Source organism: Ranitomeya variabilis, chromosome 8, assembly GCF_051348905.1.
Source record: "Ranitomeya variabilis isolate aRanVar5 chromosome 8, aRanVar5.hap1, whole genome shotgun sequence".
Taxonomy (NCBI): domain Eukaryota; kingdom Metazoa; phylum Chordata; class Amphibia; order Anura; family Dendrobatidae; genus Ranitomeya; species Ranitomeya variabilis.
The window spans coordinates 213,356,945-213,372,011 of NC_135239.1; the positions used below are offsets into that span (position 1 = coordinate 213,356,945).

At 46.7% G+C, this 15,067-nt stretch overlaps 1 protein-coding gene across 8 annotated transcripts in view; it reads left to right on the forward strand.

The window, feature by feature from the left end:
* IL5RA (interleukin 5 receptor subunit alpha) overlaps nt 1-15,067 on the forward strand; it is a 120,799-nt gene that overhangs the window by 36,723 nt on the left and 69,009 nt on the right. Inside the window, exon 1 of one of the 8 annotated variants that reach the window (XM_077276856.1) lies at nt 7,695-7,911. The exons of 5 other annotated variants lie outside the window; for them this stretch is intronic. In XM_077276856.1, the coding sequence (XP_077132971.1) occupies nt 7,774-7,911 (138 nt within the window). In that variant the 5' untranslated portion in view covers nt 7,695-7,773. Of the gene's footprint in view, nt 1-7,694; nt 7,912-15,067 lie in introns of those variants that run through there. 2 more of the 8 variants (XM_077276866.1, XM_077276859.1) reach the window with 2 other exon arrangements.

Sequence of the window (15,067 nt, forward strand, 5' to 3'; positions counted from 1 at the left end):
TCTGGTATTGTCCTGCATTAGGAGGAACCCAGGGCCAACCGCACCAGCATATGGTCTCACAAGGAGTCTGAGGATCTCATCTCGGTACCTAATGACAGTCAGGCTACCTCTGGAGAACACATGGAGGGCTGTGCGGCCCCCCAAAGAAATGCCACCCCACACCATTACTGACCCACTGCCAGACCGGTCATGCTGAAGGATGTTGCAGGCAGCAGATCGCTCTCCATGGTGTCTCCAGACTCTGTCACATGTGCTCACTGTGAACCTGCTTTCATCTGTGAAGAGCACAGGGCGCCAGTGGCGAATTTGCCAATCTTGGTGTTCTGTGGCAAATGCCAAGCATCCTGCACGGTGTTGGGCTGTGAGCACAACCCCCATCTGTGGAAGTCGGGCACTCAGACCATCTTCATGGAGTCGGTTTCTAACCATTTGTGCAGACACATGCACATTTGTGGCCTGCTGGAGGTCATTTTGCAGGGCTCTGGCAGTGCTCTTCCTGTTCCTCCTTGCACAAAGGCGGAGGTAGTGGTCCTGCTGCTGGGTTGCCCTCCTACGTCCCCCTCCACGTCTCCTGGTGTACTGGCCTGTCTCCTGGTAGCTCCTCCAGCCTCTGGACACTATGCTGACTAACAAAGCAAACCTTCTTGCCACAGCTCGCATTGATGTGCCATCCTGGATGAGCTGCACTACCTGAGCCACTTGTGTGGGTTGTAGAGTCCGTCTCATGCTACCACGAGTGAGAAAGCAAAACTAACATTCAATGATTTTTAGTAAAAATTGTGTTTCTGTGTATCTCCTCGATATCGGGGAATGGCTGGCATCTCAAGATACACATGTATAGCATGACACAAGCACGGTAGAATGATTCTATTCTTCACCATTATCAGGAACTTTCTTTTAGGGATGTGCTGGAGTCTACAATTTTTAGTCACAGATGGCAAATATGTCATGAATGAGGACTTACTAGAATTGTATCCAGTCTAGACAATCCTGTAAAGCCACGTTCTATACTTAGTATTTTACATCAGTATTTGTAAGCCAAATTCAGGCGTGGAGCAATCAAGAGATAAAGTATAATAGAAACACGTCATCACTTCTGCAATTTTGACCCACTCCTGGTTTTGAATGACAAATACTGATGTAAAATACTGATCGTGTGAACGCAGAATGGTCTGTGTTCACGATGAGGAGTAGTAGCCTTTTTGACTCAGCGTATATTTGCTGTGTCCAGAACGCCGCGTTCTACATTACGCACTTGTCTTTTAGAACTATGCGGATTTAAGGCATCTAATGACAGTCTATTGAGGGACAGCACGTAGAGGAGACAAGCGTCTCTGCCTCAGAAATTAACATGCTGCGGCTCAGAAACCCACACCACAGGCCAGTTTATGCAACGTTAAAGAGAAGCACAGTGGGCAGGAGATTTCTATAAATCCCATTCACTGTGCTTACAAATGTAGAACGCAGCGAAAATATGCTGTGTCCAAAACTCTGCTATTCCTGATCTTGGGCACCTTAAGACACATCTTGCCTGCACCAAAACATTGTAACAATTTTGTTTATTGCGACAAACCCCTCAACTAGGAGAAGTTTGGGGTCAGGACTCAGGAGGTGTTTTTTTTTTTTAGCCTTTGGATCTAAAACTGACAGTAAGCCGAGAATTTGCAAATTATGAGTAATTGAAACACAAAGTGTATTAGAAAGTTGTTGAAGTTTTTGTTATAGAGTAAGTAGAATTTAAGATGGCGGCAGCGCCAGGGTCCTTGGTACTGGAGTCTGATGGTAATGCTGTCAGATTATTGCCACCTGTTGTGCTGTGATTGCTATTTTCTGGATCTCTTGGTTTTAGGGGACATGATCCTTAGCTGTGATCTTCATTGGGGTTTCTGGTGTCTTGTCCCTTATCCTTCTTTTCCTTTGCAATAGTTCTATCATGACTGTATGATACAGCTGGATGCGAATATCAGTTTCTGTGGTTGCCGGGGGCTGAGATATTTGCATCCTGTGGCTATGAAGTGGCTCTATCTTGCACATTGCTGGTTTAGGGGCTGCCGCTGTCACCTGTACCTCTGCCTTCCGGGACAGCCCCAGCCGCTGAAAACTAATTTATTTCTCACCAACAATAGTAAAAAAAAAAAAAATGTCTGGAAATTGTGACAAACTCCACCGTTTTTTCCCTCGTAAGAGTCACTCGGTTCAGAAGGTGAACAGACTGCCAGTCTCCACTGAACTGCAGGTACGTTTGTTTCTTTGCTCTGTCTGTACATCTGCCTGCCATGTATGAATTCAGACGCTCAGGGTAAACTTGGCTATAGCCCCTGACCAAATAGAAAGCTTCAGAGCAGGGAAATGCAGGAGAGCAGAGAAATAAGCAACCCAGCAATTAGAGGTGTACCAACACTTGGGTGTTAGCCAATCAGTCGTTTAAAGGGCCAGTCACTTTAGAGCAAGGGTGCACAAACTTTTGTGGTTCAAAGGCCACATTGTTGAACTAAACCAAGCCGACGCCGCACTAAAAATTAAAGGTGTATTACCTTCTGTGACATTCATGGCATATTGAAAGTATATACCATAAATGTCTGAAAGGTACAAATTCTACTTACAGGACTCTTACCGCCACAAATTGGCAATCTAAGGGAAGCGTCAGACTGCCGTACATCTCAGATGGCTATCACAATGCAGTGCACTGACTGGCAGGTGGTCTCCCGACCCACGTGTGACAGCTTCTAGAGTTTCTATGCCGCTGTCATGCCCGGGTCGGCAGAGATCGCAGCCATTCTGAGCGTTGCTTTGCAATCCCCGTCCGAGTTATATGTCCGTCTGAATCTGCCCTTAGGCTGTGTGTCCACGATGAAGTTTTGTTGAGCTTTTGACACTGCATTTTTTTGCATCTTAGGCCGGCCTCACACTCAGTGTATGTAAATACGGTCCGTTTTTTACGGCTGTAATACGCAGAAAAGTCCCCAAAATAGTGATCCGTATGTCATCCGTAGGCAGGGTGTGTCAGCGTATTTTGCGCATGGCATCCTCCGTATGTAATCCGTATGGCATCCGTACTGCGATATTTTCTCGCAGGCTTGCAAAACCGACATCTAATGGATTCATGTGCTCAAATGTTCGTTAAAACATATACACAGTATATATATATATGTCATTGAGACACACATATATATATATATATATATATATTCTGTACTTATATTTAATTCAGCGCGAGATATGTGAAAAGCCGGTAATTCAATTGCCGGCTTTTTTCATTTCTCCTGCCCAAACCTGACATGATATGAGACATGGTTTACATACAGTAAACCATCTCATATCCCTTATTTTTTTGCATATTCCACACTACTAATGTTAGTAGTGTGTGTGTGCAAAATTTGGCCGCTGTAGCTGCTAAAATAAAGGGTTAAATGGCGGAAAAAAATTGGCGTGGGCTCCCGCGCAATTTTCTCCACCAGAGTGGTAAAGCCAGTGACTGAGGGCAGATATTAATAGCCTAGAGAGGGTCCACGGTTATTGCCCCCCCCTGGCTACAAACATCAGCCCCCAGCCACCCCAGAAAAGGCACATCTGGAAGATGCGCCTATTCTGGCACTTGGCCACTCTCTTCCCACTCCCGTGTAGCGGTGGGATATGGGGTAATGAAGGGTTAATGTCACCTTGCTATTGTAAGGTGACATTAAGCCAGATTAATAATGGAGAGGCGTCAATTATGACACCTATCCATTATTAATCCAATAGTACGAAATGGTTAATAAAAAACACACACATTATTACAAAGTCCTTTAATGAAATAAAGACACAGGTTGTTGTAATATTTTATTATTCTCTTAATCCAGCTGAAGACCCTCGTTCTGTAACAAAGTAAAAATAACAAATCAACAATATCTCATACCTTCCGATGAGCAGTCATGTCCCACGAAGTAAATCCATCTGAAGGGGTTAAATCATTTTACAGCCAGGAGCTGTGCTAAATCACTCGCTCCTGCCTGTAAAACCCCGGGTACTGAATGGAAAGCAGTTTGATCCTTGAGTAGCGGTGATGCGCCCTCTGCTGGATGTCCTCATATGAACTCGAGCGTGGGAACTTTTCCAAGGCTCCAGTTCATGAGGACATCCAGCAGAGGGCGCATCACCGCAACTCAAGGTAACTACAGATCACTCTGCTTTCCATTCAGTACCCAGGGCTTTACAGGCAGGAGCGAGTGCTTTAGCACAGCTCCTGGCTGTAAAATGATTTAACCCCTTCAGATGGATTTACTTCGTGGGACGTGACTGCTCATCGGAAGGTATGAGATATTGTTGATTTGTTATTTTTACTTTGTTACAGAACGATGGTCTTCAGCTGGATTAAGAGAATAATAAAATATTACAACAACCTGTGTCTTTGTTTCATTAAAGGACTTTGTAATAATGTGTGTGTTTTTTTATTAACCATTTCGTACTATTGGATTAATAATGGATAGGTGTCATAATTGACGCCTCTCCATTATTAATCTGGCTTAATGTCACCTTACAATAGCAAGGTGACATTAACCCTTCATTACCCCATATCCCACCGCTACACGGGAGTGGGAAGAGAGTGGCCAAGTGCCAGAATAGGCGCATCTTCCAGATGTGTCTTTTCTGGGGTGGCTGGGGGCACATGTTTGTAGCCAGGGGGGGCCAATAACCATGGACCCTCTGTAGGCTATTAATATCTGCCCTCAGTCACTGGCTTTACCACTCTGGCGGAGAAAATTGCGCGGGAGCCCACGCCAATTTTTTCCGCCATTTATCCCTTTATTTTACAAGCTACAGCGCCCAAATTTTGCACATACACACTACTAACATTAGTAGTGTGGAATATGCAAAAAAATAAGGGATATGAGATGGTTTACTGTATGTAAGTAAATTATATAAAGGATTAAAATATAACTTTTACTGGATATAGTTAAAATGCTTCACAAAGATAAGATGCAACACTTGAACAGACAAACAAACAAAGCGTTGGTGGTTCTCTAGATAAAGTGCTTGGTTAACACCTCTAGGTAATAGCCTACTAATCACCAAAGTACAACGACTATTGCTGGGACTACTCAGGTTCACAAAAAGAACAACAACCCAGCCAATATAATGTACTTATCAGAACGAGTATGCACTCCCAAAACTACTAAACCTCTGTAGGGTAATTAACCCCAGAGACACTCAAAAGAGACCCTATTATGGGAACTTTAGATTTGGGATAATGCAATGGATACTATATTATACAGTCTAGTGGCAACCAGCCCACAGACTGATTATACTGCGTAGCGTAAATCTGTATCCAATTACATGGCTGGAAAAATAACATAGAACGGTCTCACCCGGAGCTGTCTCAGTCAGACCCTTTCAGCGTTGGGGGTCATCACACACCTAGCGTCCAACCGACAGATGGCAGCATCGGTTGTATGCTAGGTGTGTGATGACCCCCAACGCTATCCCCTGATGAGAAACTATCGAAACGCGTCGGGAAAGGAGGGGAAGAGGTCCACGGCCATGAGCAGAGCTGAAAGGGTCTGATTGAGACAGCTCCGGGTGAGACCGTTCTATGTTATTTTTCCAGCCATGTTATTGGATACAGATTTACGCTACGCAGTATAATCAGTCTGTGGGCTGGTTGCCACTAGACTGTATAATATAGTATCCATTGCATTATCCCAAATCTAAAGTTCCCATAAATAATAGGGTCTCTTTTGAGTGTCTCTGGGGTTAATAACCCTACAGAGGTTTAGTAGTTTTGGGAATGCATACTAGTGCTGATAAGTACTTTTTATTGGCTGGGTTGTTGTTCTTTTTGTGAACCTGAGTAGTCCCAGCAATAGTCGTTGTACTTTGGTGATTAGTAGGCTATTACCTAGAGGTGTTAACCAAGCACTTTATCTAGAGCGCCACCAACGCTTTGTTTGTTTGTCTGTTCAAGTGTTGCACCTTATCTTTGTGAAGCATTTTAACTATATCCAGTAAAAGTTATATTTTAATCCTTTATATAATTTACTTGAATTTTTTCGGGGATTATACCACAGCTGATTCTAGTTTACTGTATGTAATCATGTCTCATATCCTGTCGGGTTTGGGAAGGAGAAATGAAAAGCCAGCAATTGAATTACCGACTTTTCACTAACACCGCTGCGTATTTCTCGCAGGTCACACTGGTGGTCCGTGTGGAATCCGTATTTTTCTCACCCCATAGACTTTCATTGGCGATTTTTTTGCGCAATACGGTGACAAACGCAGCATGCTGCGATTTTGTACGGCCGTAGAGGACCGTATAATACGGATCAGTAAAATACGGCTGATAGGAGCTGGGCCATAGAGAATCATTGGGCCGTGTGTTATGCGTATTTTACGGACGTAGTTTATGCGCTCATACGTCTGAAAAACTTGCTAGTGTGAGGCCGGCCTTACAGAAATGTGGATGGGATTTATAGCGATCTCATGCACGCTTTACTGTTTTTTATTCTGCGTAAACTGACCCGTGACACGCGTTTCAAATCCGTGACATGTCAATTTCTCTTCCGAGCTCACTGAGTTTTCTGTATTTTCCCATATACTTGAATTAGATGCAGAAAATCCACTGGTAAAAAAAAAAACACATACGGTAATCTGCACAGGACTGTATCAATGAAGCTTTCTCAAAGCCAAATAAAAGAAAGTATCAACAACAAAAGCAGCTTTTTACCAATAAGAGACAAAGGCCACAGCATCAAAAACACAATAAAAAGTGTAAAAAAAACGCATTCGAAAAAGCAAGTATCTTAATTTATTTAATAGGTGCAGAAATGTAGAAAATCTGCAACATGAAATATTCATTGTGGGAATGTAGCCTCGTGGTGTGTTCACACAGGTTTTTTGCTGAGGATTTAGAAATAGATTCTTCTATTAATTCCACATCTAAAATTGTGTCAAACGCTCTGGATAAGTTTCCAACTGAATTGAATTGAAAAAGCTTTAGTGAGCTTTTAGTGTTGTTTTTTTCCCGTTATTTTGAACATTTCATGGTAAAACTAATATAAAGGTTATTCGAAGAGTATTTGCAGCATTTTTATGTGAATTTGTAGTAAAATTATCTTCTAAATCCTCATAAAAACCTATGTGAGTAACCCTTAAAGAGGAAAAGGTGATCATCCACACGACTCTGCAATGGATGGTGGTTGTTTGCTTAAAGTCTAACCATTCAGAATTCCCATGAACTACAGTGGAGACACAGACGGAGGTCTCCTGTCTAAAGCTAAGTTCACATTAGCGTTCGGGGGCTTTGCGGAGGGCTGTGTACTTACTCCATTAAGCTCTACCTACTTCCGCATACTTCTGCATGCGTGCTGCGTACCTATCTTTAACATTGGGTACGCAGGACATGCGGATGTATGCGGATGCGTCGTTTTGAAGCGCCCGCCGTCCGCACAAAACGCAACTTGTTTCGTTCCCGTGTGGTCGGCGGGCACGTCAATGCAACACATCCGCGTACATCCACATGTTCTGCGTACCCAATGTTAAAGATAGGTAGGAAGGACGCATGCACCCCCGTTTTACAGTTTGCAGCACTGAAAACCTCAGAAGCTCCACTGCATCTGATGACTTGGAACAATAGTTTGTATTAAACTGCGGAGCTTATGGAGAGAGATTGTGTGTAATAATGTTACTGTCCCTTTAAGAGGCTATGTTCTATGTATTTCCTACATCCTCCAGAAATGATTACAGTCAGGAGGTTTCTTCTCCAGCAGCCGCTCATATGTCATGAAACCCAGATTATAGATGAGAGGGAAGTGCTCACCCTGGCAGAGTGAGGGATATAGTGCCAGGGGATCCATCCATACAGCTGCCAGCTGGGCTGATCTGGGCTCTGGATACGGCTTGGCCGCTCACCCAGGACTATGCGTAAAGTACAACCAGGTAAGGTGATGTGTGAACTAGCAATGTAAATACTTTTAGGCCCAAAAATGAAAAAAAAAAAATTCTAGGAGTGATACATATTTGCAAGATTTCAGAGCGCGGGAGGCTCCTTACAAAGAACTCCCGCCAGAGCCCCCGTATTCTGAACTGTTTATGGGAAGATTCTAAACCTGCTAAAAAATCCAAATGCTGACGCGTTTCTCCTCTTACTCATGATGGTTTCCAAATACTGGACTTTCCTTGCTTATTTGTAATAATATATAAACAATAGCTGTAAACATTGAGCAGAAACATGTTCTAAGCTCAGATGCTGCTGTGGGGCCCTATGCTGTGTGTAGCTGTGGGGCCCCCAAGTGAGCAGCAATAGGAATGAAGTGGTTGATGTTACATGAAGCCTCCTTGAGCTCAGAGGCCTCTCTACAATATGAACAGACAATAGCAAAGGCCAAGGGGGCAGAAACACCCAGGAGCTTCAATCCTCTGTATAGAGAAGAGCAGAGGCCGCTGATACAATGTAACAAAGACATAATCTCCAAAAGAATCAGCGCCCTGTGAAGGAGCAGACTCCAAAAAAAACACAGAAAGTGTGTTAACTACATGAAAACGGAAGTATACACTAAAGTTTCAAAGAGCCTGACAGCAAGCAGAGATCCTGATATCTATTTATAAATAATACAGGAATGATATTGAAATATTCATTTACATAATTTTAAATGACAAGGATAATAATAATCTATACTCACTGTAATTGAACTATGTATTTAAGGAGTGCAGGGAAATAAGCCCCAAAGGAGCATTGATGGCACCTATTCCCTGTCACCCAGGTTTCCATACTAAATGGAAGTAATTAAAGTAATAATAGAAGTGAAATTCTATTATTCTCCAGAGAAGCTCTGTGGAAATTGATTTTAATCTCTGCAATACAATAAGTGTGAGGAGGAACTAAAACTAAAATAGTGAATTTCTACAGGATGTAACTTATGTTCAGAGCAGCATAAATAATGTGTGTACATAGTGACTGCGCCAGCAGAATAGTGAGTGCAGCTCTGGAGTATAATACAGGATGTAACTCAGGATCAGTAATGTAATGTATGTACACAGTGACTGCACCAGCAGAATAGTGAGTGCAGCTCTGGGGTATACTACAGGATGTAACTCCGGATCAGTAATGTAATGTATGTACACAGTGACTGCACCAGCAGAATAGTGAGTTCAGCTCTGGGGTATAATACAGGATGTAACTCAGGATCAGTAATGTAATGTATATACACAGTGACTGCACCAGCAGAATAGTGAGTGCAGCTCTGGGGTATAATACAGGATGTAACTCAGGATCAGTAATGTATGTACACAGTGACTGCACCAGCAGAATAGTGAGTTCAGCTCTGGGGTATAATACAGGATGTAACTCAGGATCAGTAATGTAATGTATGTACACAGTGACTGCACCAGCAGAATAGTGAGTTCAGCTCTGGGGTATAATACAGGATGTAACTCAGGATCAGTAATGTAATGTATGTACACAGTGACTGCACCAGCAGAATAGTGAGTTCAGCTCTGGGGTATAATACAGGATGTAACTCAGGATCAGTAATGTAATGTATATACACAGTGACTGCACCAGCAGAATAGTGAGTGCAGCTCTGGGGTATAATACAGGAGGTAACTCAGGATCAGTAATGTAATGTATGTACAGTGACTGCACCAGCAGAATAGTGAGTGCAGCTCTGGGGTATAATACAGGAGGTAACTCAGGATCAGTAATGTATGTACACAGTGACTGCACCAGCAGAATAGTGAGTTCAGCTCTGGGGTATAATACAGGATGTAACTCAGGATCAGTAATGTAATGTATGTACACAGTGACTGCACCAGCAGAATAGTGAGTTCAGCTCTGGGGTATAATACAGGATGTAACTCAGGATCAGTAATGTAATGTATGTACACAGTGACTGCACCAGCAGAATAGTGAGTTCAGCTCTGGGGTATAATACAGGATGTAACTCAGGATCAGTAATGTAATGTATATACACAGTGACTGCACCAGCAGAATAGTGAGTGCAGCTCTGGGGTATAATACAGGATGTAACTCAGGATCAGTAATGTATGTACACAGTGACTGCACCAGCAGAATAGTGAGTGCAGCTCTGGAGTATAATAGAGGATGTAACTCAGGATCAGTAATGTAATGTATGTACACAGTGACTGCACCAGCAGAATAGTGAGTGCAGCTCTGGGGTATAATACAAGATGTAACTCAGGATCAGTAATGTATGTGCACAGTGACTGCTCCAGCAGGATAGTGGGTGCAGCTCTGCTCAGCTGCTGCTCATTGTCCTAATTGTGGGTGCGGTCGCTGCTGAACCTGCTGTGTGCTCCTGAGCTCCTGGGAACCACCACCTCTCCACCCGGGGACCTGCTCTCTCTCTTACCCAGGGAGTGGGTGGGTTTCCTGGGATGAATGAGGGGGCCAAGTCCCAGGCTTCTGCTTCCCGGACCAGGCTGGCGGGGGGCAGAAGGAACCAGCAACCAGCCTGCACATCAGAAGATTCGGGGGTGAGACGCTCCACCAGGAGTCGCAGCAATGTGGCTCCTACTCCCCCCAGGTCTGCAGAGACCCAGAGAAGCCGCAAGGCTTCCATGGAGGAGAAGCCTGCTAGCGTGCAAGATAGCGGTCCTTCCGGAGGAAACCTGAGTGCTCACGGAGGTGAGGCCGACCTCACTGAGGAGGGTTGGGCGCTGCAGAGACCCCGGGAGTCTGTGTCCACCTATGCCTCCCGGGTCATGAGCCACCTTCGTGAGTACGAAGATGCGAGTAAGACCCTGAGAAGGCTCCGGGAGGAGCTGCGCTGCACAAGCGCAAAAGCTGCAGGCGCCTCCAGACCCAGGAAGACGCAATTCCAGGCGGAGGTAAAGATCCTGAAGCTTGAAATTAATGACCTGGAGGTAAGAAAAGCATTTATTCGTGAAAAAAGTGGACCATTTAAAGAAAAACTTATAAATGAAGACCGATTCAGAGAAATGGCTGATAACAGAGAGCAAAGGCAGATGGGGCTGCAGCCTGAGAGCCAGGTGGATGATGATGATGATGATGATGATGATGAGGATGACCAGCAGAAAACCCCACCTTGCAGCCTGCTTAGTCACTCACAGGCCACGTGCAGCGAGCTCCCTGCTGGACAGGCGACAATGACATCTCGTCGCAGTTCTGCTGGCTCTGGGGAGGACAGTGACATCGACCAGGGAGGGGCACTAATGGCAGAGATCAAGCTCCTGGAGTCCCCAGTGTGCCTTCAGAACTTCCATCTTGGTGATGATTTACCAGAGGAGGCACCTGGGGGCCAGAAAAAAAAAAAGGCAAAGAAAACCACCAAGCCAAAGCTGCTGGAAGCGGTAAGCTATGTGTATGCCCCCCTCCCTGTACCCCCTGAGTCGGCTGCAGGGTCAGCTCGCTGTATAAGCCCCATTGCCCAGCCCAGCCCGGGTTCTGCTGTGGATCCGGTGCAAAGGCACGGGGAGATTACAAAGCAATGTAGTGAGGCGCAGAGCTCCGTCTCTGCTTGTAGTAGCGGGGACGTAGCAGCAGGTACATCAGCCGAGAGGCTGGACAGTGAGGGCGGCCCGGCGGCGGGCGAAAAATCAGGCCACGACACTGTGGTGCGCTCCCCAGTGGGAGGGGGGAGCAGCCCGGTGTCAGGGGCAGCTCCGGTAGCCTCGGTGCCCCTGAATGCTGTTGCCGCTGATCACTTAGTTGAGAAGCGGCTGCAGTGTGAGGGGGTTACCGGGACTGGGCGTTCTGGTCCTCCCACTAAAGTCCTGTTCTGTGTTGGCGTCGCTGGTCAACAAGATGCTGATATGAAGGATCAGTGGCGCGCCACAGCGGCGAAAGATCAGCGGCGCCTGGTGTCAGCAGTAAAGCAGCAGAAAATATCATCTGATGATGCGGAGGGCACACGTAAGACCAGGGGTGAGGTCGCCTCCAGTTCTGTGGAGGAGACTCAGCCCCTTGTGCCTGATGATGCGGAGGTCAAAATGTCACCCCCTGTTGTCACTGGTCCAGCAGGAGTGAATGTGGTGGTGGGTATGGATGAGGAAAAGTCTTTGTCTAGTGGTGTGGTTGCTGGTTTGGTAGAGGGTGAGGGGGTTATGGAGGTGGGTAATGGTGATGCTGTTGGTGTGGATGTGGTCACTGGTCCGGTTGCCCCCCCGGTGGTGGCAGCACCTGTCAGGAGTTTTGCCGCTGTCACCTCCGGGGGAAATAGGGCGTCCTCCTCGTCTCTGGGCTCTGGGGACGGCATGTTGCAACGGCGTCTCCTGGAGGCTCTAAAGAAGGGAGAGAGATCACTAATGGTAGAGGGTCGAGAGGTTGATCTATCCTTCTGGATAGAGAGGCATGGCCTCGGGGCCTTCCGAGAGCAAAGAGGGGGGGATACAGTGTGGTCCCTCCCAACAGCTGGGCCGGGTAGTGTGCGTAGGAATGTGGTCCGTCTTCGGTGGAGGGGCAGTGATGCGTGTCCTCCAAGGTCTAAAGTTGTGGAGCTCCTGCTGAGGATGGGCTTCAAGGCGATTGACATCTACGCCTTGATACATCCCTATTCCACACCTGAGTTTGATGTCAGCTTTGTTCGGCCAGAGGGGCTTGAGCTCTTCTGGTCGAACTATGAGTTGGCAAAAAATGAGCCTGGCTGGCGAGACTTTACCGTTCAGGTGGTGTCTCGCCAAAACCAAGTCAAGAAAGTGACCGTGATGACTTGTAACGAGTCGCTTTCTTGTTACGACATCATGACGTGGCTTGGCCGGTATGGAGAGGTGGTAGAAATGCCAAAGAAAAACCGTGACGAGTTTGGTATCTGGTCAGGGGCCTGGACGTTTATGGTAAAACTTAAGCGTTCAGGGGGTACGGTTGCCCACATACCATCATCTGCCTTCCTGGGTAGGGATCGTATCCTGGTCTTCTACCAGGGGCAACCAAAGCTCTGTCACAGGTGCGGCGACCCCACACACTTCAGCGCAAACTGCACTGTGCAGAAGTGTGCATTGTGTGGGGATATTGGCCATCTTGCTGCATCTTGTGTGGAGATTAGGTGCCACCTGTGTGGTGAGTTAGGTCACCCATTCAGCCGTTGTCCTCGCTCCTTCGCTAACGCAGTCGTGACCCCGGTGGGAGAAAGCCGTGAGGCTGATTCTGCTGGGGAAGGGACTAGCAGGGGTGAGGGAGCTGAGGGGCCAAGGAAGAAAAGCAATAAAAAGACGCCTGCCCAGCTAAGGCGTCTAGACAAGCGCAGACAGGATAGGGAGCTGGGCGAGCCTCGGGCTACTGGGGCGGCTCCTGTCCTGGACGCCAGTCTTGCTGCTGAGGCCCCGAGGGATGATGAGTTGGATGAAGAGGTCAGGAGGATCCACAGGGAGGAAAGTGCCACTGCCTCAGAGTCCTCCCATTATGAAAGTATGGATGAGGATAATAGGCAGTGGCTAGAGAACAAGCGTAAGCTCGGCACCAAAAAGAAGAGAAAGAAGGGAGATAAAAAATATTCTCCCGCTCTGACCAAGGTACCTAAGGAAGGAATAACCGACTCCCCTCTGGTTGGTCTTTCTAACCGGTTCCAAGCCCTTGAAAACATCTCTTCCTCTGAGGAGGAAGCTGAGGGTGAGGTTCTGGCTTCGGCGGGGCTCACAGGGGACGCCGAGTCTCCTTCTTCGGGGAATGTAAGATCCTTGGAGGGAGGGACTGGCCCAGAGTCCGGAGACGAGGACGATAAAAATAAAAAACACATGGGAATGGATACCTCATTGTCATTAAAGAGGGGGAAGGATTCCTCCTCTGAGGCAGAGGATAAGGGTAGTGGGAAAAAGAAAGCCATCTAACTCAATCACCAATGATGGCGGAACCCACTCCGTTGACGCTGGCGTCCATTAATGTCGCCAGCATAAAGTCAAATACAGCTAGATTTGCGGCCTTTGATTTTCTCAGCCGGGTTGAAGCTGACATTTTCTTTTTGCAAGAGACCAGGCTGCCAAACACGGCAGATGTGTTTAAAGCTAAGAGGGAGTGGAGACTCGGGCCCTCCTATTGGTCTCTTGCGGCCGAGCCGTATAGCGGAGTGGCGGTCCTTTTTACCGCACCGGTGGAATGCCGACGGGTTATTGAGTTAGAAATGGGGAGGTGCCTGATCTTAGATGTCCTCATGAAGGGACAAGAGCTCCGGCTCATCAACATCTATGGTCCCCAATCTAAGTGGGACTGGAAGTGTCTCTTTATGAGGATCAAGCCCTACCTTTTTACAAGTCGGCAGGTTGTCTTTGGAGGGGACTTCAATGCTGTCACGAGGCCCCGAGATAGAGGAGGTTCCAGAGACAAGCTGACTTATGATAGCATCGCCCTTAATAGTATAGCTAGTGAGGCTCGCCTGGTGGATGTCCACATTCGGCACACCCCAGGCCACGAGGGGTTCACCTATCATAGAGGTAACTAGGTCCAGAATAGATAGGTTTTATTTAAAGGAGGAAACTGTCTCTTCAGCAGTTTCTGTTGTTGAGGTGGAGTTCTCCGACCACTGTTTAATTTTGTTTTCTCTGAATGTTACAGAGACCCTCCGGATGGGAAGAGGCTTTTGGAGGCTCAATTCCTCTCTCTTGGAAGAAGCGGAGATAAGACAGTCCTTTGAGGATTTTCTTCAGAGCCAGGTACCCTTACTGGATCTTTGTAGTAGTAAGTCAGAGTGGTGGGAGATGTTCAAGGAAAGGGTGGCGAGATTCTTCCGCCAGCTCTCGAGCCTCAGGAATCTGAGCAGGTACCGCCTGTATCAGGGTCTGAGGAGGAAACTCGAGCATCTTGTCTCAACTGGAGGTAGCCGCGAGGAGATCTCCAGAGTGAAATCTTTGCTTATGAGGTGTCAGTACGATAGACACGCATCTTTGGTTTTTGAGAGGGATTACGGGAAGTACCGCTCGCCCGACCCTTACAGAAACTGCAAGATGTCAGTGAATAGTAAAGTGGTTACAGGACTGGTCGACACTACGGGGTCCCTGAGGCGATCCAGATCAGGGATCCTGGAGGTTGTCAGATCCTTCTACTCGCACCTCTTGGGGAAGAGGGATCTTGATTGGGATGAGATGTCGGCTTTCCTGGCTGAAGCCGTCCCCGAACCAGGGGTAG